Consider the following 24,862-nt stretch of genomic DNA (forward strand, 5'->3'; position numbering starts at 1 on the left):
TGCAACTGGGGGAATCTGAAGGAGAAAACGATCAGCGTGATGGTACCAACATCAGGCCATCCGCCTCAGGGAACGCTGGCCCCAGCAGCTATGACGAAGAAGAGGAGGAGGAACAGCTGGAGTTGGAGCAGGAATTTCATGCCACCACTGACGAGGGCCAGAGCGGTGCACGTTGGACTTCCACAATTCAGCGCGAATGGTCAGCAGAAGCAGACCAGGAGGAAGGTGACGACTATGATGCATCACAACAACTATCACAACGCTCACAAGAGGATGATGAGGATTCTGGTAGGACTCTGGCACACATGGCTCAATTCATGCTAGACTGCATTGAACGTGACCCACGCATTGTGCGCATTTTGGACAACACCAATTACTGGGTTTATACCCTTCTGGATCCACGGTACAAACACAATGTTCCAAAACTGCTTGAAGAAAGAGTCAGACAGGTCAAAATGGAAGAATACCAGCAGGCCCTTGTGGAGACTTTAGAGAGGAGATTGACATCCTCCCCCTCCTCTAGCCAGTTGTACGCCGACAGACTGACTTCCGCAAACCCAGGACGACCAGGAGGGCAGCAAACAACGCAAGCCGCAACTAGTGCCCAAAAGGGAATGGTATCGGCAGTGTCCTTGGAGTGGGAAAATTTTCTGACACCCATGCAGCAGCAGCCCACTGAACAGCAAGCGTGCAGATCCACCTCCAACACCGATCGCCTGGAGAGGATGGTCAAGGACTACATGTCAGATGACGTAGCTGTGTCGAACAATCCATCTGCACCCTTCAACTATTGGGTATCGAAGCTAGACACCTGGCACGAACTGGCAATGTACGCAATAGAGGTGCTGGCTTGCCCGGCAGCCAGCGTTATGTCGAAACGCTGTTTCAGTGCTGCCGGAGGCATCGTCACAGATCGGCGTATCCGCCTCTCTACAGAAAATGCAGACCGTCTGACTCAAATTAAAATGAATCAATCCTGGATTGGAAATGACTATGCAACACTCCAGGACCCCAAACAAGTAACATGACCAATGAACATCTGGGATGGTGTAGCGTTTCCGGTCCCTGTTTATTGAACCTCTCATCTGTATTACATTTATGACTACATGGCGGCAAAAAGCATTGCTGCTATATCCGCACGCTTTTTGTCCTCATGCAAGGCCTGGGTTGTTGTGTCTCACAAAGCGTGGCCTTCTCCTCCTGCGCCTCCTCCTGTTCCATCACGTCTGCTGCTGCTGGGTTATCGTTGCCGCGTGGTCCCTGTTTATTGAACCACTTATCTTTATTACATTTATGACTGCATGGCGGTACAAAGCATGCTATCCGCACGCTTCTTGTCCTCATGCAAGGCCTGGGTTGTTGTGTCTCACAAAGTGTGGCCTTCTCCTCCTGCGCCTCCTCCTGTTCCATCACGTCTGCTGCTGCTGGTGCTGGGTTAGCGTTACCGGTCCCTTTTCCTGGAACCTCTTATATGTATTACATTTATGACTGCATGGCGAAAAAAAGCATGTTACCTGTGCAAAGAAACATGACATTTTCCACATTTAAAAGACAGTTTTTCCTTTGAAACTTTACAATCAATTTTCTCAAAAACTATAAGCTCTTTTTCAAATATTTTTTTCCTCTTGTACCCACTCCCAAGGTGCACATACCCTGCTAATTTGGGGTATGTAGCATGTAAGGAAGCTTTACAAAGCATGAAAGTTCGGGTCCCCATTGACTTCCATTATGTTCGGAGTTCGGCACGAACACCCGAACATCGCGGCGATGTTCGGCGAACGTTCGCGAACCCGAACATCTAGGTGTTCGCCCAACACTACTCTAAAGTCTCCACAAGGGCCTGCTGGTATTCTTCCATTTTGACCTGTCTGACTCTTTCTTCAAGCAGTTTTGGAACATTGTGTTTGTACCGTGGATCCAGAAGGGTATAAACTCAGTAATTGGTGTTGTCCAGAATGCGCACAATGCGTGGGTCGCGTTCAATGCAGTCCTAGGCCGAAGAGGTCATAGCCTAGGGTCACAAAAACCTGTTTATTTGGGCAATTTCAATGGTGGCAAGTCTGACGTACATAAATCGCAGCAATGGCCGTTAGCAACGTCTGAATCTCACGAAATGTCTCATGCAGGTAGAAGACATATTGTTAGACTTGGATTCCAAAGATGGGGTCCCTACATCTCTGCAAACCAGAGTTACAGGGGTGCAAAATTGGTAAAATCCCCCATAGGCTTTCATTGCCTCCCTATTTCACTTTCCAAAATCTCACATCTTTTCAAAGGGCAATTGCTCAGCAGTGGCAAATTTTCTAGCATTGTAGGGACCCTTAGGGGGAACATGACTGGTGAGTTTCGGGCCCCTAGGCCAAAGAGGTCATAGCCTAGGGTCACAAAAACCTGTTTATTTGGGCAATTTCAATGGTAGTGATGCTGACGTACATAAATCTCAGCCATGGCCGTTAGCAACGTCTGAATTTCACGAAATGTCCCATGCAGGTAGAAGACATATTGTTAGACTTGGATTCCAAAGATGGGGTCCCTACATCTCTGCAAACCAGAGTTACAGGGGTGCAAAATTGGTAAAATCCCCCATAGGCTTTCATTGCCTCCCTATTTCACTTTCCAAAATCTTTTCAAAGGGAAATGGCTCAGCAGTACCAAATTTTCTAGCATTGTAGGGACCTTTAGGGGGAACATGACTGGTGAGTTTCGGGCCCCTAGGCCAAAGAGGTCATAGCCTAGGGTCACAAAAACCTGTTTATTTGGGCAATTTCAATGGTAGTGATGCTGACGTACATAAATCTCAGCCATGGCCGTTAGCAACGTCTGAATTTCACGAAATGTCTCATGCAGGTAGAAGACATATTGTTAGACTTGGATTCCAAAGATAGGGTCCCTACATCTCTGCAAACCAGAGTTACAGGGGTGCAAAATTGGTAAAATCCCCCATAGGCTTTCATTGCCTCCCTATTTCACTTTCCAAAATCTCACATCTTTTCAAAGGGCAATGGGGTCCCTACATCTCTGCAAACCAGAGTTACCCATGTTCGGCCCGAACCCGAACATCTAGATGTTCGCCCAACACTACACGTGACCCGTTCGGCCAATCACAGCGCTAGCCGAACGTTCGGCCATGCGCTCTTAGTTCGGCCATGTGGCCGAACGGTTTGGCCGAGCACCATCAGGTGTTCGGCCGAACTCGAACATCACCCGAACAGGGTGATGTTCTGCAGAACCCGAACAGTGGCGAACACTGTTCGCCCAACACTAGTGTGAACCGACCCTTAGGGCTTTGAGTTGTATGAGAGGAAAGCACTTTACACATGAATAATATTATATGAATCTGTGTGGGCTCCATTGCGCTGTGCCTCTCTGCTCCCCGTTTGTGGCTCAGGCTGGAGCAAGTCAGAAGTGGAGGGAGCGGCACATCCTCTGCCCACTCCCCGCTTCCTGCCCATCTCCAGCACTCCGGTACACATGAGCAGAAGCCATGTGGCTGCAGCTGCTGTGTGTGTGGGATCACAGACATACAGAGCATAGCTCCCCTCAGCACTATCACAAAACATCCACCCAATTACCAAGCCCACGATCAGAGAAGGTACTTTTCCAACTCACCAACAAGTCAAAACGACCACTACCAGATACAGAAAAAAAGAGGAAGCAGAGGGAAAAGGAAAAAGAAACAAACCATAAACACACCACTCCCCCCCACAAATTCCAACAGATGTATCTTTAATCTGTCAGACCACATCCTTAGTACCCATGAGGCCACCCTCTTAGAAAAAGGCTTATCTTTTTGCCCAACCAATCAAGTCAATACATTCGAACTTTTTTCAGATCTCAACAACTATATCCGGAAACTAACACTTAAAAGACATTATGCCATCAAAAACCTCAAACCCACCGAAGAGATGCCCTTACCTTGCTTATCATCACCAACAATGATACCCTACCCAACGTTACCATTTTTCACCCTGAAAGCAGTACAGAGAAATACATTACCACTCAGTTAAAAGGGAGATCCCGCTTTTACCCAGTAGCATCCAAGGGCTGCTTCATTGAAACCTTCTACTCTTTAGTACTCCAAGACCTACAGACGTTACATGATGAAATACCCACCCCTATATCCAACCTTAGTCAACGAGAATCCCAGGCACTAAAAAAATCTACAGAAAAACCACAATCTGATCATCAAACCTGCAGATAAGGGGGGAGGTATAGTTATACTCAACCGCTCAGACTATTTAGAGGAAGCAGCCAGGCTCCTTGACAATCCAAAACATTACGAAACTCTGACCACAGATCCAACTCCCTCTCTAAATATCACACTAAAAACCCTTATCAATAATGCTTTCCTAGCTAACATCATTACCAAAAATGAAAGAAACTTTATTATCAATACTCAACCAATAACCCCCATTTTCTACTATCTACCAAAAATACATAAAGATTTACAAAAACCGCCCGGTAGACCCATCATCTCAGGCATCAACTCCATCACCAGCAATCTTTCCAGATTCCTTGACCAACATCTACAGCCACACGTACAGTCCCTTCCTTCCTTTCTAAAGGATTCACAACAACTCATACTACTCCTACATGACATCGCATGGCAGCCGGATTATGTCTGGCTGACATGCGATGTCACCTCCCTTTATACCAATATCCCCCATCCTTTCGGCCTCCAAGCAATACAATATTACCTAGCCACCAACCCGTCCATGCCACTCACACAAATAACCTTCCTTTTACAATGCACAGAGTTCATCCTCAACAATAACATATTCACGTTTAACGATAAAATTTACCATCAGACGAGTGGGACCGCGATGGGGAGCTCGTTTGTTCCCTCGTATGCTAATCTTACAATGGGATTCCTAGAATTACATAAATTATCCACACATCATCCATTTTCCGACAATATTGTACTATATAAGCGATATATCGACGACCTTATTTTCATTTGGAAAGGCGACACTATACTCATTCCACACTTTGTCAGTTACCTTAATTCAAATTCAGCAGGACTTCAATTTACACACCATTATCATATCTCCTCCATTGAGTTTCTTGACCTCACTCTGTATATAGAATCCAATCACATCATGACAAAAACTTTTTTAAACCAGTCGATGCCAACAATTATATACATTTCTCAAGAGCTTTCACCACCACCCTTGGATTATTAACACCCCCTACAGTCAATACAGAAGAATACATAGGAACTGCACTGACCAATCACAATTTGATATACAATCCGAGATTCTCACAGAAAAATTCACAGATCGTCATTATCCCAAAAAACTTATCAAAGATGCAAGACAGAGCCAAATGTTCCAACCCCCCGACCACCATTAGACAACCTTCCAATACCACAGGCCCACCCCGGTTCATTACTCCTTACAATGCCCAACATTCATCCATCCGCAATATTCTAAAAAATCGTTGGGACATTCTCATGCAAGACCTCCTGCAAGGCCCTTATTACCCACAGCACCTTCAATTACATATAGGAGAGCACTGAATCTCCGCAACCTCCTAGCGCCGAGCTACAACTAATGAACTCTCCCCTCTGCAAGCACAGGAGCCTGGCTGCTTCCCCTGCAACAAGAACCGCTGCACAGCTTGCCAGTTCATCAACACCTGTGCTTCCTTTGTTTCCTCTAGCACCAATATTCAATATCCCATAAAAAAACACCTCACCTGCGAATCCAAATTCGTCATCTATCTCATTTCATGCCCTTGCCGTCTCCAGTACGTGGGGAGAACTACACAGTTGGCCCGCAGCAGAATCAGGCAACACAAAAGAAACATCACCAATAAATTCCCACTTCACAGCGTTTCACGGCACTTTTGCACTTACCACGACAATAACCCACAACTCTTCAGCATCACACTGCTTGACTCTATTGATGCTAGTTTACCAAATGCGTTCGAACAACTTAAAAAACATGAAATGTACTGGATACAAACTCTAAGAACCCTCATACCTGAAGGTCTGAACGAAGTTTTGGAAAAAATTTACTAAAACACTACCTATTCTGTTTTTTTTTATCGCTGGCTGCTCTCTTTTATCCTTTTATGTGTAATATTTTTAGTACTCCTATTTTTAGTACTTTTATTATTTATATTTGTATTTTTCATTTTTAATATAGCAACGTTCATCTTTACAACAATACCTCAGGCTAGATCATTATTTTTACATAGCTGTATATTTACACATCTGTATATTCACATTATTTATACCAATCATTAGAATTGTTCATGATTTATACATCTTTATTTGTCTTTGTAACGATTGCGTAATCATTTTCGTGGTCAGCGCACAAGATGCGCACTGACACAACGAAAACCCCCCACAAGCGTATAATTAAGGGAACCCAGGCTAGGTGCAATGCACCAGCAGAGGGCAATTCCCACCGGCAGATGGCGTGGTGGAGTGCAGATGAGCACAATCGCTGCACGGCCACAGATGCCAGTGGGGATTGTACAGATCTAAGACACGCAGGGCTGAACAGCCCTTAAAGAGAAAGAGCACAGATATAGGATGAATGTGTATCCACCAATCTAGTCGCTACCCTGCGACAGTGAACACACATCGGCAGAAACCAAAGCAAGAACGCAATCGCAGAGAATGGCGATTGCCAAGAGACACCAGACAGAAAAAGGACAGGGCACGAGAGGAGCAAAGGCACAGCAAACAACAATGAGAAAACAAGGAAAATAACCCAGTAAAAACAGTAACAGCAGACCCCTCTTCCATGTACAGCAGCCCCCTCTTCCATGCACAGCAGCCCCCTCTTCCATGCACAGCAGCCCCCTCTTCCATGCACAGCAGCCCTCTCTTCCATGTAACAGCAACCCCCTCTTCCATGTACAGCAGCCCCCTCTTCCGTGTATAGCAGCCCCCTCTTCCATGTACAGCAGCCCCCTCTTCCATGCACAGCAGCCCCCTCTTCCATGTAACAGCAGCCCCCTCTTCCATGTACAGCAGCCCCCTCTTCCATGTATAGCAGCCCTTCCTCCATGTACTGCAGCCCCTCTTCCATGTACAGCAGCCCCCTCTTCCGTGTATAGCAGCCTCCTCTTCCATGTACAGCAGCCCCCTCTTCCATGTACTGCAGCCCCCTCTTCCATGTACAGCAGCCCCCTCTTCCATGTACTGCAGCCCCCTCTTCCATGTACAGCAGCCCCCTCTTCCATGTACAGCAGCCCCCTCTTCCATGTATAGCAGCCCCCTCTTCCATGTATAGCAGCCCCCTCTTCCATGTACAGCAGCCCCCTCTTCCGTGTATAGCAGCCCCCTCTTCCATGTACAGCAGCCCCCTCTTCCATGTATAGCAGCCCCCTCTTCCATGTATAGCAGCCCCCTCTTCCATGTACAGCAGCCCCCTCTTCCGTGTATAGCAGCCTCCTCTTCCATGTACAGCAGCCCCCTCTTCCATGTACTGCAGCCCCCTCTTCCATGTACAGCAGCCCCCTCTTCCATGTACAGCAGCCCCCTCTTCCATGTACAGCAGCCCCCTCTTCCGTGTATAGCAGCCTCCTCTTCCATGTACAGCAGCCCCCTCTTCCATGTACTGCAGCCCCCTCTTCCATGTACAGCAGCCCCCTCTTCCATGTACAGCAGCCCCCTCTTCCATGTACTGCAGCCCCCTCTTCCATGTACAGCAGCCCCCTCTTCCATGTATAGCAGCCCCCTCTTCCATGTATAGCAGCCCTTCCTCCATGTACTGCAGCCCCTCTTCCATGTACAGCAGCCCCCTCTTCCATGTACAGCAGCCCCCTCTTCCATGTACAGCAGCCCCCTCTTCCATGTATAGCAGCCCCCTCTTCCATGTATAGCAGCCCTTCCTCCATGTACTGCAGCCCCTCTTCCATGTACAGCAGCCCCCTCTTCCATGTACAGCAGCCCCCTCTTCCATGTACAGCAGCCCCCTCTTCCATGCACAGCAGCCCCCTCTTCCATGTACAGCAGCCCCCTCTTCCATGTACAGCAGCCCCCTCTTCCATGTACAGCAGCCCCCTCTTCCATGTATAGCAGCCCTTCCTCCATGTACTGCAGCCCCTCTTCCACGTACAGCAGCCCCCTCTTCCATGTACAGCAGCCCCCTCTTCCATGTATAGCAGCCTCCTCTTCCATGTACAGCAGCCCCCTCTTCCATGTACAGCAGCCCCCTCTTCCATGTACAGCAGCCCCCTCTTCCATGTATAGCAGCCCTTCCTCCATGTACTGCAGCCCCTCTTCCATGTACAGCAGCCCCCTCTTCCGTGTATAGCAGCCTCCTCTTCCATGTACAGCAGCCCCCTCTTCCATGCACAGCAGCCCCCTCTTCCATGTACAGCAGCCCCCTCTTCCATGTACAGCAGCCCCCTCTTCCATGTATAGCAGCCCTTCCTCCATGTACTGCAGCCCCTCTTCCATGCACAGCAGCCCTCTCTTCCATGTAACAGCAGCCCCCTCTTCCATGTACAGCAGCCCCCTCTTCCATGTAACAGCAACCCCCTCTTCCATGTACAGCAGCCCCCTCTTCCGTGTATAGCAGCCCCCTCTTCCATGTACAGCAGCCCCCTCTTCCATGCACAGCAGCCCCCTCTTCCATGTAACAGCAGCCCCCTCTTCCATGTACAGCAGCCCCCTCTTCCATGTACAGCAGCCCCCTCTTCCATGTAACAGCAGCCCCCTCTTCCATGTAGCAGCAGCCCCCTCTTCCATGTAACAGCAGCCCCCTCTTCCATGTACAGCAGCCCCCTCTTCCATGTATAGCAGCCCCCTCTTCCATGTACAGCAGCCCCCTCTTCCATGTATAGCAGCCCTTCTTCCATGTACAGCAGCCCCCTCTTCCATGTATAGCAGCCCTTCTTCCATGTACAGCAGCCCCCTCTTCCATGTATAGCAGCCCTTCTTCCATGTACAGCAGCCCCCTCTTCCGTGTATAGCAGCCCCCTCTTCCATGTACTGCAGCCCCCTCTTCCATGTATAGCAGCCCTTCCTCCATGTACTGCAGCCCCTCTTCCATGTACAGCAACCCCCTCTTCCATGTACAGCAGCCCCCTCTTCCATGCACAGCAGCCCCCTCTTCCATGTACAGCAGCCCCTTCTTCCATGTACAGCAGCCCCTTCTTCCATGTATAGCAGCCCTTCTTTTATATACACCTCCCTTCTCTCCTGGTGATTGCAGAACAGCTAATAGCCCCCTCTCCATTGCCCGGATCATCCTCTCCATGAGGCCAGCAGTGACAGGTGACAGATAAATAACGGAACTAAGCTAATTACTGCCTTCCTTCTGACACACTTGTGCGCTGAGCTGACATTTCCCCAGCGATGTCCCTGATTAACAATAACTGGTTTGGTATTTCTTCTTTCATGCTGGCAAAAATGTCACTGCACTGCTCTAATATCGCTCATTATTATACATGTTACAGAGGCTTTATTGCATTATGCCTGTACTAGCGCTGTTGAAGGATTCGGGTCGCTGTGACATTCTCCCTGACCACTGGTAGGTCAGTCCAGGAGCCATCACACCAAACATGGGGGAATTCTACACGCATCCCATAATGCCCTGGGCCAGAGCAGCAGCCAATCAGCAGCCAGAAGCAGGAAGGGGACTCTGGCATATTAAACCAGGCATTTTTTCTGTCCAGTGCATCCCTATAGAGGTGCTGCAGCCACCAGGGGGAGCTCTTCTGTATATCAGTATACAGATATGCACATCTAAAGGGACACAGAAAAGCCTTTTAAAATGTCTCCTTTCCCTGCTCTGCTGTTCTGAAGTCCCGCCTGCCAGAGTATCGGACCAAATGGGGTGAGAAGCAGGGCTGTGTGGTTCTCCCTATTGAAGTCCCGCCCTCCAGAGTATCAGACCAAATGGGGTGAGAAGCAGGACTGTGTGGCTCTCCCTATTGAAGTCCCGCCCTCCAGAGTATCGGACCAAATGGGGTGAGAAGCAGGGCTGTGTGGCTCTCCCTATTGGCTGTCTGCTACGTCTGTCCATGTTACCGCATGGAGAAGTCAGAGTTACCGGCTGGTCAGAGCTGTAGATAAAGGCCAAACACTTTTACTTGATTTACTGAATGCTTTAATCCTTGTGAATTGCAATTTCTTGAGGTATTTACAAGTCGGTAATTTACCTCACTTGTCGGTAATAGGTTTAGTGAATTGGAATTTGGGAAGGTGATGGGTAAAATCAGCTGTTTCCTGCATTACTGAATGCTCTAATGCTTAGTGAATGGAGGCCTTTGCATCACTTTCCATTCTCCTTATTCTCCCGGAAGTCAGAGTATATATTCGGCTGGAAGCAGCTCACTCCATGGTCCAGAGTGTGGTGACAGCCGATTACATCTGAACAAATGTTGATGGTTTTTTTGTTTGTTTTTGTTTAAGAATAAACGTAGATTGTTGACAGGTTGTTGTAGATTGTTGACCGTCTATGGGAAGCGATTTCATGTAGTGGGGAATCTATTATTTGTTACCCACACGAATCCGTGGCCAGAAAAAGGAACGTGCTATTTACCCAACATTGTTACTTGTTTTTATGCATGATGACTGTTTCTGGCTGTAACAGTCACTATTCAAATATAATCTAACAGTACCTATGTAAGGACGGATCCGGGAACAGCGATCACCAGCGATTGTTCCCCAATCCATCTTCATCACCGTAGTAACAATGTCACAAACTATCGTTTGAACGATCCCAGTAATGGGAATCTGAGGGAACGGTCTCTCAGTGATCTGTCATGACGGTCGTGATTGTCACTTAACATTGTTTAACTAATTTTTAAACGAGATTACACGATAACGCAAAATCAATCCTTTGTCCCAAAAAAATTTGCCTGCTGCAGATAAAGTTGTGGCAACTTTATCCACAGCGTCCATTTTTTTTGTCACAAATGATTGTTTTTGTGATATCGTGTAATATCGTTTTATGAAAATTAGTTAAATGACATTGCATTGTAGGTACAGACCTTCAGCCAAACTGATTGGTTGATTTTTACTATTGTTTATTTTAAAATGTAAACAATTAAAGATTTATTTATTTATTTTTTATATCAATGATCACTATTACTGGTAGTAACATTGATGCTCGGATACCCCCAATCAGGAATTCCAGTAAATCCGGTCACGGCAGAATCAAAATCCGGATACGCCGTGATTTGAATCAGAGCTCCGAATTGGACTCGGATTTTAGCCGTGATTACCAGTAGAATCACAGATTTGACTTGATCACAGATTTGACTTTAACGTTAATAGCGAAGCTGCCATACATGCTACAATCAGCAAAATTGCATGGATTATAAAGGTGATCAGTGGCTACAACTTAAAAAAAAAAACAACTTTTAGGCTGGATCCACACTGTAAGCGGTTTGTGAGCGCTTGTAAGATTGCTGAGCGAAGTTTTCCCATTCACTCTCACTAAAATCACGGTAAAAAATCAAATAAAATACACAAAATACATACAATAAAGATTTGACATGATTTTTACCATGATGTTAATGAAAGTAAATGGGAAAAAGCGCTCACAGAAGCGCGTATATTGTGGATCCAGCCTTAGTTTTTGAGAAAATCAATTTTAAAGTTTCAAATGAAAAAAGTTTTAGTGATTAAAAACTGCTTAAACCCGCCGACTTTAGCGGTTATTAGCAAAGCCCCCTTACATGCTATAAACACCAAATTTGCAGGATATGTTAAGTACAACGGTAGGAACAAGGGGAATATTTTCAAAAAGACCTTATAGTTTTTGAGAAAATTGATTTTGAAGTTCCAAAGGAAGTTTCAAAGGAAGTATACATGTAAATGCGGTAAATACATTAACTGTCATCTACCGCATTTAAATGTATACTATTTTCATTTGAAACTTTAAAATCTATTTTCTGTGAAAATATAAGGTCTTTTTGGGAAAAAATGTTTTCCCCTTGTTCCCACTGTTCTACGTAACACATCCTGTCTTGGTTTTCTGACTTTTTTGGTGTGTCTAGCATGTAAGGGGGTTGCTATTAACAGCTAAAGTCGGCGGGTTTTCAGGTAATAATCACGGCCAAGATCACGGCTAAATCCCTGATCACGTGCCGGATTTGGGCCGCCATCATGAGTGCATTCGGAACTGAATCCGAGATGGAGAAGCGATCACAAATTCGGAATTAACCCTTGTGATCAGGAAAAACGGCTTGTGACCACGGGTTACCCCTGCCCTGATCACGTGGCCTGGGAGAGCAACACTGAGTAGTAATACTGATCATTGAGGCACTGGGAGGACACTGATTGGCCAGTGGATCACATGTTCCCTTGCACCGATTGGTGCTGCCCCGGACACTCGTGTACTCACTAGAGGTTCCTCTGGGACGTAGCTGCTACTTCCAGGAGGCATGAGCGACCTGCTTTTTGGATGTACAGTAGGAGATAAAAAAAAAAAAAATAACTACTAGGAGAAAAAAGTGACTTAAATAAGGGTCTGTGTCTTATTTTCAGGACATCTGGGGACAGGGACATGGCTTAGGGGAACTCTGTGAATGTTATTGTAATACATTTTTTATAAATATCCCATGATTTTTGAAATGATGACACTTATAATAGTTTGCAGCACGTACCTCCCACAGCGTCCCTTCTTCCTTCAGTATGGCCACCAGCATTCCGATGGGGATCAGCATGCAGGACACAAGGCCCATGAGGATTCCCAGAGCTTCCGACCAGAGGGGGAACTGATAAGTGCCGTACTGGGAGGGCTGGTACTTCAGGATGCTGTACCCCAGCAGGGCCTGGAGAGAGACAGGGCAGGGAGTGGACGATAACCAGACATCTAAACACTGCATAATACAAGTATTTTCATATATAGATGATTTAGTCAGCGATTTCCCATTGTAGATCCTTTCCTCTCCTGGAGAGGGGAGAGGGGGAAATTGCTGAGCCATTTGTGTGCCGTTCTTATTTCAGACCAGAAGCCCCACCCAGATGATGCTGTTGTTTGAAGCCCACCTATCACAGGTGCTATGAAATGTGCATGGTTAATATTATTTTCCGGTATATAGCTTTTTTTTATAACATTGCATCATTCTCTAATAATTGAAGTTTCCACACTACTCAGCATTCTAAATGATTTCACAGAGCAGAGCTAGTGACTCTTTGATCTTTTCTCTGCAGAAAACCAGAAACAAAGAAGAAGCAATGAGAGACAGTTGAGATAAGTGCTTCATAAGACAGTGCTGTCCAGGACTTGATAAAATTGCAGAGCTCAGAGAAGCTCTTTTGCATAGATAACAAGTGTAGTTTCTTAACTCTTCCTGTACTGGAAACAATATTAGACTTATGTCTCTGCTGCTAATCTTCTATTTCTTAGCTGTACTACACATACAAATCATTATATCATAAGTTTATTTTCACTTCAGATTCCCTTTAAGCAGGTGTCTGCAGTACGGAGCGCAGAATAATGACAAACAAATGTTATTTTTAGTTTGTAAGCTCCTCTTTGGTACTACAAGCCCTGGGCTGCTGCCCTGGTTGCCTCTATTATTAGGCAGGGGGGTAGTTACTGGTGTAGTGATCTTGCAGGACACATGAGGACAGAGGCAGTGAAGCATGGACGCCGGTACTACAAGCCCTGGGCTGCTGCCCTGGTTGCCTCTATTATTAGGCAGGGGGTAGTTACTGGTGTAGTGATCTTGCAGGACACATGAGGACAGAGGCAGTGAAGCATGGACGCCGGTACTACAAGCCCTGGGCTGCTGCCCTGGTTGCCTCTATTATTAGGCAGGGTGGTTGTTACTGGTGTAGTGATCTTGCAGGACACATGAGGACAGAGGCAGTGAAGCATGGACGCCGGTACTACAAGCCCTGGGCTGCTGCCCGGGTTGCCTGTATTATTAGGCAGGATGGCTGTTATTGGTGTAGTGATCTTGCAGGACACATGAGGACAGAGGCAGTGAAGCATGGACGCCGGTACTACAAGCCCTGGGCTGCTGCCCGGGTTGCCTGTATTATTAGGCAGGACGGCTGTTACTGGTGTAGTGATCTTGCAGGACACATGAGGACACAGGCAGTGAAGCATGGACGCCGGTACTACAAGCCCTGGGCTGCTGCCTGGGTTGCCTGTATTATTAGGCAGGACGGCTGTTACTGGTGTAGTGATCTTGCAGGACACATGAGGACAGAGGCAGTGAAGCATGGACGCCGGTACTACAAGCCCTGGGCTGCTGCCTGGGTTGCCTGTATTATTAGGCAGGACGGCTGTTACTGGTGTAGTGATCTTGCAGGACACATGAGGACAGAGGCAGTGAAGCATGGACGCCGGTACTACAAGCCCTGGGCTGCTGCCCGGGTTGCCTGTATTATTAGGCAGGACGGCTGTTACTGGTGTAGTGATCTTGCAGGACACATGAGGACACAGGCAGGGAAACATGGACGCCGGTACTACAAGCCCTGGGCTGCTGCCCGGGTTGCCTGTATTATTAGGCAGGACGGCTGTTACTGGTGTAGTGATCTTGCAGGACACATGAGGACACAGGCAGTGAAGCATGGACGCCGGTACTACAAGCCCTGGGCTGCTGCCCGGGTTGCCTGTATTATTAGGCAGGGCGGTTGTTATTGGTGTAGTGATCTTGCAGGACACATGAGGACACATGCAGTGAAGCATGGACGCCGGTACTACAAGCCCTGGGCTGCTGCCCGGGTTGCCTGTATTATTAGGCAGGACGGCTGTTACTGGTGTAGTGATCTTGCAGGACACATGAGGACACATGCAGTGAAGCATGGACGCCGGTACTACAAGCCCTGGGCTGCTGCCCGGGTTGCCTGTATTATTAGGCAGGACGGCTGTTATTGGTGTAGTGATCTTGCAGGACACATGAGGACAGAGGCAGTGAAGCATGGACGCCGGTACTACAAGCCCTGGGCTGCTGCCCGGGTTGCCTGTATTATTAGGTAGGGTGGTTGTTACTGGGGTAGTGATCTTGCAGGACACATGAGGACACATGCAGTGAAGCATGGACGCTGGTACTACAAGCCCTGGGCTGCTGCCCGGGTTGCCTGTATTATTAGGCAGGGCGGTTGTTATTGGTGTAGTGATCTTGCAGGACACATGAGGAGACAGGCAGTGAAGCATGGACGCCAACCCTGCTGGCAGAGCTGAAGGTATACATAATGGGGTCACGGCGGATAAACCCGGCTTATGTCTCCCAGACACTGATATGCTAGAAATACAGATAAATAAGGTCACTGCCCGGCTGTCACCTGATGTCACCTGATGTCACCTCTCCCAGTGCCTCCAGCTCAGCGATCAGCAGGAGGACTCCGGGAATAACAGAGACTGCCGAGGATCGCTCAGCTTAGCGGAGAATTATCATGTGTGAATTATGCAATTACTCAATTGTCCAGAGCCGCGTGTATTTATAGAGAGAGATACAGCTGTGTATGGCAGCTGTGTGGGCAGGAGGAGGGGGACTGCAAGCTGTCACTGGCTGGGGTTTCCTCCATGCTGTGTGTGCAGGAGGGGGACTGCAAGCTGTCACTGGCCGGGGCTTCCCCCATGCTCTGTGTGCAGGAGGGGGACTGCAAGCTGTCACTGGCTGGGGTTTCCTCCATGCTGTGTGTGCAGGAGGGGGACTGCAAGCGGTCACTGGCCGGGGATTCCCCCATGCTGTGTGTGAAGGAGGGGGACTGCAAGCTGTCACTGGCTGGGGCTTCCCCCATGCTGTGTGTGCAGGAGGGGGACTGCAAGCTGTCACTGGCCGGGGTTTCCCCCATGCTGTGTGTGCAGGAGGGGGACTGCAAGCTGTCACTGGCCGGGGTTTCCCCCATGCTGTGTGTGCAGGAGGGGGACTGCAAGCTGTTACTTATGCAATGGCCAAGGTTTCCTCCATGCTGTGTGTGCAGGAGGGGACTGAGGAACCCCAGGGATATGGCAAGCTGTCATTTGTGCAATGGCTGGGGTTTCCTCCGCAGTATCGCTCTTCCCACACAGCACAGGCTGCAGAGGATGATGGGATCTTTATGGTATTACACATTATCCACTAGAGGGGGCTGCAGATAAAGGAGGGAAATGTCGCCCGCTGTGTGTATTCCATGAATCGATGATATATCTTCCTATATATATATATATATATATATATATATATATATATATATATATATATATATATATATATATATATATATATATATATATATATATATATATATATATATCTATATCATAACCTCCTATATAGGAAGTGTTTCTGATAAAACAAATAATAAAAATCCCATAAAAGGTAACGCTGAATAATTTACTGTATTCCACTGTGTCACTATAGGGCCTCTATAAGGTGCTGTTCACACTACTCATATCGATCCTTCGCATGCAGAAATGTGCATTACTTTTGTTGGGGGGGGGAACAACAACGTAAATTATTTGCAGTAAAACTAAACCGTGTTATTTAATCACAAGAAATATCATCCATCCAGTCTACTTACTATTAACGTGACCGGAGACAAGAACGCCCAACACGCTTTGAAATAGATCCCAGGCTTGAATCCGAGCATCATTTGTATGTCCCGGCAAAAGCTCTTTATTCCTGGAGGAGCAAAAAGAAAGAAGTCAAGAATGGTACTTTTACTGCAAATTTATATTCATCTCATACAGACCAGCAGCAAATTCCTGTTCATCTTGTATAAGAGCAGTGTGTGAGGATGAACGGGATGCACTATTGTAGGATTTAAAATTGTATCTCAGGCCCAGTGCTCCCCAACAACCTCTGGCAGATCTGCTAACGCTAGAGGAGGTTTTTGGAGCAGATTTCACAACGAGTCTAGGTATGTTTACAGAGGTTTTCTAAACATGCCTAGCGGTTTTTGGGTGCGTTTTTGTGTAGCAGATTTCATATATTGTCACAGTAAAGCTGTTACTGAACAGCTTCTGTAACAAAAATGCCTGGCAAACCGCTCTGAACTAGCGTTTTTTACAGCGGTTTGCCACTTTCCTATACTTTACATTGAGGCAGAAACGCTTCTGCAAACCGCAAACATGCTGCGGGAGCCACGTTTGCGGTTGTCTAAAAACGTTTGCGGTTGTCTAAAAACGTTTGCGGTTGTCTAAAAACCTCAAACCGCCGGTGTGCACCATCCCATTGAGATACATTAGCCAAGCTGCAGCGTTTTTGAAAATGCTACCAAAAACTCTTGGGGCCTGATTCACAAAGCGGTGCTAACAGTTAGCACCGTGGTGAAAAGCCCTTTATCACGCCTAAACTCTGTTTAGGCATGATAAGTTTAGGTGTGATAAGTTTTTAGGTGTGATAAGTTTTTAGGTGTGATAAGTTTAAGCACCAACTGGGCTAGCACCGCAGTGCACAGCTGATCAAAAGTTTTGCGCTAGCAAAGTCTGGTGCACTTTGCATAGAGTTTAATGGCGCTGCTTTGCGTGCGGGACTTTGCGCGCAATCTAAACTTATCTAAACTTATCATGCCTAAACTTATCATGCCTAAACTGAGTTTAGGCATGATAAAAATGGTTATCACGCCTAAAGTCTTTAACTGGGTTATCACCGCTTTGTGAATCGAGCCCTTTGGGCTTGATTCACAAAGCGGTGCAAAGTGTTTGCACGCCAGTGAAAAGCCCCTTATCACGCCTAAACTCACTTTAGGCATGATAAGAAGCAACTCGCGCAAATTTTCCGCGCGCAAAGTTTTGCGCGCACAACCGCGCGCGCGCAGCTCCCATTAAGCCCTATGGGACTTTGCGCGCGCACGTACGCGCGTACGCGCGGAAACTTCACGCGAGTTAGAGCAAAAATCGGTGATAACTCAGTGGTGCAAAGGTTATCACGCCTAAAGTCTTTTAGGCGTGATAACTGGGTTATCACCGCTTTGTGAATCGAGCCCTTTAGGCGTGACAACCATTGCATCACCCTGGTGAAAAGCCAGTTTAGGCGTGATAAGTTTAGGTGTGATAAGTTTAGATAAGTTTAGATCGCTTGCAAAGTCCCGCACGCAAAGCAGCGCCATTAAACTCAATGCGAAGTGCACCAGACTTTGCTGGCGCAAAAAACTTTTGATCAGCTGTGCACTGCGGTACTAACCCAGTTGGTGCTTAAACTTATCACGCCTAAACTTATCATGCCTAAATTGAGTTTAGGCATGATAAAGGGCTTTTCACCAGGGTGCTAACTGTTAGCACCGCTTTGTGAATCAGGCCCTAGGGGCAGGGGCGTAACTAGGCCCCACCGGGCCCCCCCTGCAGATTTTCAGAGCGGGCCCCCCCTCCCCCCCCCCTGGGGCCCGCTCGCGGCCGTTTTGTGGGTGCTGGAGGGGTGGCAGCATGAGGGGAAAGCCTTGCCCACAGTCGGCGGGGAGAGGGGTAGTTCCCCCCTCTCCCTCACCTCGGGGCTCTCCCCTCTGCGCTCCCCTCCAGCTCGTAAGTGTGTGGGGCTGTGGTGGGCAGCGGGCAGCGGCGGGCAGATACATACCTGCTTCCGTGCGTTCCATCGGAGAGTTCTCCCTCTAGCGGCTGACGTCACTTCCGGAAGTGACGTCAGCCGCTAGAGGGAGAAGTCTCCGATGGAACGCACGGAAGCAGGTATGTATCTGCCCGCCGCTGCCCGCTGCCCACCACAGCCCCACACACTTACGAGCTGGAGGGGAGCGCAGAGGGGAGAGCCCCGAGGTGAGGGAGAGGGGGGAACTACCCCTCTCCCCGCCGACTGTGGGCAAGGCTTTCCCCTCATGCTGCCACCCCTCCACCACCCACAAAACGGCCCCGAGCGGGCCCCAGGGGGGGGCCGGGCCCCCCCGCGGGCGCAGGGGCTGCAGGGCCTATTCCTACGCCCCTGCCTAGGGGCCTGATTCACAAAGCGGTGCTAACAGTTAGCACCCTGGTGAAAAGCCCTTTATCATGCCTAAACTCAGTTTAGGCATGATAAGTTTAGGCGTGATAAGTTTAAGCACCAACTGGGTTTTGCACCGCAGTGCACAGCTGATCAAAAGTTTTGCGCTAGCAAAGTCTGGTGCACTTTGCATCGAGTTTAATGGCGCTGCTTTGCGTGCGGGACTTTGCGCGCGATCTAAACTTATCATGCCTAAACTTATCATGCCTAAACTGAGTTTAGGCATGATAAAATGGTTATCACGCCTAAAGGGCTCGATTCACAAAGCGGTGCTAACCCTGTTAGAGACTTTAGGGGCCTGATTCACAAAGCGGTGATAACTCAGTTATCACGCCTAAAAGACTTTAGGCGTGATAACCTTTGCACTAGCAAAGTTCTCACCGCTTTGTGCTCTAACTCGCGCGAAGCTACCGCGCGTAAGAAAGCGCGCAAAGTCCCATAGGGCTTAATGGGAGCTTCGCACGAAGCGCAGGGTGCTTTTTCGCGCGGAAAATATGCACGAGTTTCTTCTTATCATGCCTAAACTGAGTTTAGGCGTGATAAAGGGGTTTTCACTCGCGTGCAAACACTTTGCACCGCTTTGTGAATCAGGCCCCTGGCGTGATAACCATTGTACCACGCTGGTGAAAAGCCAGTTTAGGTGTGATAAGTTTAGGCGTGATAAGTTTAGGCGTGATAAGTTTAGATAAGTTTAGATCGCATGCAAAGTCCCGCACGCAAAGCAGCGCCATTAAACTCTATGCGAAGTGCACCAGACTTTGCTAGCGCAAAACTTTTGATCAGCTGTGCACTGCGGTGCTAACCCAGTTGGTGCTTAAACTTATCACGCCTAAACTTATCACACCTAGGGCTTGATTCACAAAGCGGTGCTAACTGTTAGCACACCTATGAAAACCCCCTTAGCACGTCTAAACAAGCTTTTCGCGCATAAAACTTTACGCGCGCAAAACTTTATGCGCATAAAGCGGGGCACTTCACGCGAAGTGCCCATTAAAGCCTATGGGACTTAGCGCGCGTAAAACTTTGCGCGCGCAAAGTTAGCGCGCGATCTGATTGAGAAATCTGGTGCTAACCTACTTAGCACCCTGGTTAGCGCGTCTAAAGACTTTAGACATGCTAAGTAGGTTAGCACCGCTTTGTGAATCAAGCCCCTAAACTTATCACACCTAAACTTATCACACCTAAACTTATCATGCCGAAACTTATCACTAGAGTTGGGCCGAACGGTTCGCCTGCGAACGGTTCCATGCGAACTTCAGTGGTTCGCGTTCGGGTCCCGCAGGCGAACTTTTGCGGAAGTTCGGTTCGCCCCATAATGCACCATGAGGGTCAACTTTGACCCTCTACATCACAGTCAGCAGGCCCAGTGTAGCCAATTAGGCTACACTAGCCCCTGAAGCCACTCCCCCCCTAATAAAAGGCAGGCAGCGGCGGCCATTACGCTCACTCGTGTGCCTGCGTTAGTGAGAGTAGGGCGAGCTGCTGCAGACTGTCTCTCATAGGGAAAGATTAGTTAGGCTTAGCTTGTTCCTGGCTGCATACCTGTTCTGTTCAGTGAGCCCACCATACCTGTTCTGTTCAGTGAGCCCACTGGATACCTGCGTACCTGTTCAGTGAACCTGCCACTGCATACCTGTTCTGTGAACCCACCACTGCATACCTGTACTGTGAACCCACCACTGCATACCTGTTCAGTGAACCCACCACTGCATACCTGTTCAGTGAACCCACCACTGCATACCTGTTCAGTGAACCCACCACTGCATACCTGTTCAGTGAACCCATCACTGCATACCTGTTCAGTGAACCCACCACTGCATACCTGTTCAGTGAACCCACCACTGCATACCTGTTCAGTGAACCCACCACTGCATACCTGTTCAGTGAACCCACCACTGCATACCTGTTCAGTGAACCCACCACTGCATACCTGTTCAGTGAACCCGCCACTGCATACCTGTTCAGTGAACCCGCCACTGCATACCTGTTCAGTGAACCCGCCACTGCATACCTGTTCAGTGAACCCGCCACTGCATACCTGTTGTGTTCAGTGAACCCGCCACTGTATACCTGTTCAGTGAACCTGCCACTGCATACCTGTTCTGTGAACCCGCCACTGCATACCTGTACTGTTCAGTAAACCCGCCACTGCATACCTGTTCTGTTCAGTGAACCTGCCACTGTATACCTGTTCTGTTCAGTGAACCCGCCACTGCATACCTGTTCAGTGAATCCGCCACTGCATACCTGTTCAGTGAATCCGCCACTGCATACCTGTTCTGTGAACCCGCCACTGTATACCTGTTCTGTTCAGTGAACCTGCCACTGTATACCTGTTCTGTTCAGTGAACCCGCCACTGTATACCTGTTCAGTGAACCTGCCACTGCATACCTGTTCAGTGAATCCGCCACTGTATACCTGTTCTGTTCAGTGAACCCGCCCCTGCATACCTGTTCTGTTCAGTGAACCCGCCACTGTATACCTGTTCTGTTAACCCGCCACTGCATCCCTGTTGTGTTCAGTGAACCCGCCACTGTATACCTGTTCTGTTCAGTGAACCCGCCACTGCATACCTGTTCTGTTCAGTGAACCCGCCACTGTATACCTGTTCAGTTAACCCGCCACTGCATCCCTGTTGTGTTCAGTGAACCCGCCACTGTATATCTGTTCTGTTCAGTGAACCCACCACTGCATACCTGTTGTGTTCAGTGAACCCGCCACCTTATACCTGTTCTGTTCAGGAAACCCGCCACTGCATACCTGTTGTGTTCAGTGAACCCGCCACTGTATACCTGTTCTGTTCAGTGAACCTGCCACTGCATACCTGTTCTGTGAACCCACCACTGCATACCTGTTCTGTTCAGTGAACCTGCCACTGTATATCTGTTCTGTTCAGTGAACCCACCACTGCATACCTGTTGTGTTCAGTGAACCCGCCACTGTATACCTGTTCTGTTCAGTGAACCTGCCACTGCATACCTGTTCTGTGAACCCACCACTGCATACCTGCACTCTCGCCATGGTGCGCACCAGTCCAGCACGGCCATCACTACACAAACAGCTGTTTGCGGTGCGTTACACGGTGAGTTTGGTGTGTCAGTGTGAAGCAGTACCTTAATTACACTACCTGATTGATGTATACACATGCAAGATGTTTTAAAGCACTTTATTCCTGTCATTTAGCATTCAATGTGATTTCTGCCCTTAAAACGCTGCTTTGCGTCAAATCCAGATTTTTCCCGGGGACTTTTGGCATGTATCCCACTCCGCCATGCCCCCCTCCAGGTGTTAGACCCCTTGAAACATCTTTTCCATCAGTTTTGTGGCCAGCATAATTATTTTTTTTTTCAAAGTTCGCATCCCCATTGAAGTCTATTGCGGTTTGCGAACTTAAAATCGAAGGTTCAGCCCCACTCTACTTGATAAGTAGAAACTCGCGCGAAGTTGCCGCGCGTATGCGCGTACGCGCGTAAGTGCGCGCGCAACACCCGACGCTTCGCGCGAAGCTCCCATTAAGCCCTATGGGACTTTGCGCGCGCTCACGCGCGTACGCGCGAAGAGCAGGAAAAATCGGTGATAACTCAGTGGTGAAAAGGTCATCACGCCTTGGCCTCGATTCACAAAGCGGTGATAACCCAGTTATCACGCCTAAAAGACTTTAGGCGTGATGACTTTAGGCGTGACGCTCTTCGCGCGAGTTTCTTCTTATCATGCCTAAAGTGACTTTAGGCGTGATAAGGGCCTTTTCACCACGGTGCTAACACTTTGCACCGCTTTGTGAATCGAGCCCCTAAAGTCTTTTAGGCGTGATAACTGGGTTATCACCGCTTTGTGAATCGAGGCCGATAAGTTTAAGCACCAACTGGGTTAGCACCGCAGTGCACAGCTGATCAAAAGTTTTGCGCTAGCAAAGTCTGGTGTACTTCGCATAGAGTTTAATGGCGCTGCTTTGCGTGCGGGACTTTGCATGCGATCTAAACTTATCTAAACTTAGCATGCCTAAACTTATCATGCCTAAACTTATCACACCTGGGGCTTGATTCACAAAGCGGTGCTAACCCAGTTAGAGACTTTAGGCGTGATAACCATTGCACCACGCTGGTGAAAAGCCAGTTTAGGCGTGATAAGTTTAGGGGCTCGATTCACAAAGCGGTGATAACCCAGTTAGCATGCCTAAAAGACTTTAGGCATGATAACCATTGCACCATGCTGGTGAAAAGCCAGTTTAGGCGTGATAAGTTTAGGTGTGATAAGTTTAGGTGTGATAAGTTTAGGCATGCTAAGTTTAGATAAGTTTAGATCGCACGCAAAGTCCTGCACCCAAAGCAGCGACATTAAACTCTATGCGAAGTGCACCAGACTTTGCTAGCGCAAAACTTTTGATCAGCTGTGCACTGCGGTGCTAACGCAGTTGGTGCTTAAACTTATCATGCCTAAACTTATCACACCTAAACTTATCACGGCTAAACTTATCACACCTAAACTTATCACACCTAAACTTATCATGCCTAAACTGAGTTTAGGCATGATAAAGGGCTTTTCACCAGGGTGCTAACTGTTAGCACCGCTTTGTGAATCAGGCCCCTAAAGTCTTTAACTGGGTTATCACCGCTTTGTGAATCGAGCCCTAGGGGCTCGATTCACAAAGCGGTGCTAACCCAGTTAGAGACTTTAGGCATGATAACCATTGCACCACTCTGGTGAAAAGCCAGTTTAGGTGTGATAAGTTTAGGCATGATAAGTTTAGGTGTGATAAGTTTAGGCATGCTAAGTTTAGATAAGTTTAGATCGCTTGCAAAGTCCCGCACGCAAAGCAGCGCCATTAAACTTTATACGAAGTGCACCAGACTTTGCTAGCGTAAAACTTTTGATCAGCTGTGCACTGCGGTGCTAACGCAGTTGGCGCTTAAACTTATCATGCCTAAACTTATCACACCTAAACTTATCATGCCTAAACTTATCACACCTAAACTTATCACACCTAAACTTATCATGCCTAAACTGAGTTTAGGCATGATAAAGGGCTTTTCACCAGGGTGCTAACTGTTAGCACCGCTTTGTGAATCAGGCCCTAGGTGTGATAAGTTTAGGCATGATGGGCTCGATTCACAAAGCGGTGATAACCCAGTTATCACGCCTAAAAGACTTTGGGCCTGATTCACAAAGCGGTGCTAACAGTTAGCACCCTGGTGAAAAGCCCTTTATCATGCCTAAACTCAGTTTAGGCATGATAAGTTTAGGTGTGATAAGTTTAGGTGTGATAAGTTTAGGCATGATAAGTTTAGGTGTGATAAGTTTAGGTGTGATAAGTTTAAGCGCCAACTGCGTTAGCACCGCAATGCACAGCTGATCAAAAGTTTTACGCTAGCAAAGACTGGTGCACTTCGTATAAAGTTTAATGGCGCTGCTTTGCGTGCGGGACTTTGCAAGCGATCTAAACTTATCTAAACTTAGCATGCCTAAACTTATCACACCTAAACTTATCATGCCTAAACTTATCACACCTAAACTGGCTTTTCACCAGAGTGGTGCAATGGTTATCATGCCTAAAGTCTCTAACTGGGTTAGCACCGCTTTGTGAATCGAGCCCTTTAGGCGTGATGACCTTTTCACCACTGAGTTATCACCGCTTTTTCCTGCTCTTCGCGCGAAGTTACCGCGCGTGAGCGCGCGCGCAAAGTCCCATAGGGTTTAATGGGAGCTTTGCGCGAAGCGTCGGGTGCTGCGCGCGCACGTACGCGCGGTAACTTCGCGCGAGTTTCTTCTTATCATGCCTAAAGTGAGTTTAGGCGTGATAAGGGCCTTTTCACCAGCGTGCAAACACTTTGCACCGCTTGGTGAATCAAGCCCGATAAGTTTAAGCACCAACTGCGTTAGCACCGCAGTGCACAGCTGATCAAAAGTTTTACGCTAGCAAAGACTGGTGCACTTTGTATAAAGTTTAATGGCGCTGCTTTGCGTGCGGGACTTTGCAAGCGATCTAAACGTATCTAAACTTAGCATGCCTAAACTTATCAC

General features: G+C 47.9%; 1 protein-coding gene across 2 annotated transcripts in view; it reads right to left on the bottom strand.

Moving 5' to 3' along the window:
• Positions 1-24,862, bottom strand: part of SLC6A7 (solute carrier family 6 member 7) — a 186,660-nt gene that overhangs the window by 19,051 nt on the left and 142,747 nt on the right. For both annotated transcript variants that reach the window (XM_068278419.1, XM_068278420.1), the window contains exons 12-13: positions 16,436-16,536; positions 12,580-12,747 (exon numbers count right to left, since the gene is read on the bottom strand). In XM_068278419.1, the coding sequence (XP_068134520.1) occupies positions 12,580-12,747; positions 16,436-16,536 (269 nt within the window). The remainder of the gene's footprint in view (positions 1-12,579; positions 12,748-16,435; positions 16,537-24,862) is intronic.

Source organism: Hyperolius riggenbachi, chromosome 3 (assembly GCF_040937935.1).
Source record: "Hyperolius riggenbachi isolate aHypRig1 chromosome 3, aHypRig1.pri, whole genome shotgun sequence".
Classification (NCBI taxonomy): domain Eukaryota; kingdom Metazoa; phylum Chordata; class Amphibia; order Anura; family Hyperoliidae; genus Hyperolius; species Hyperolius riggenbachi.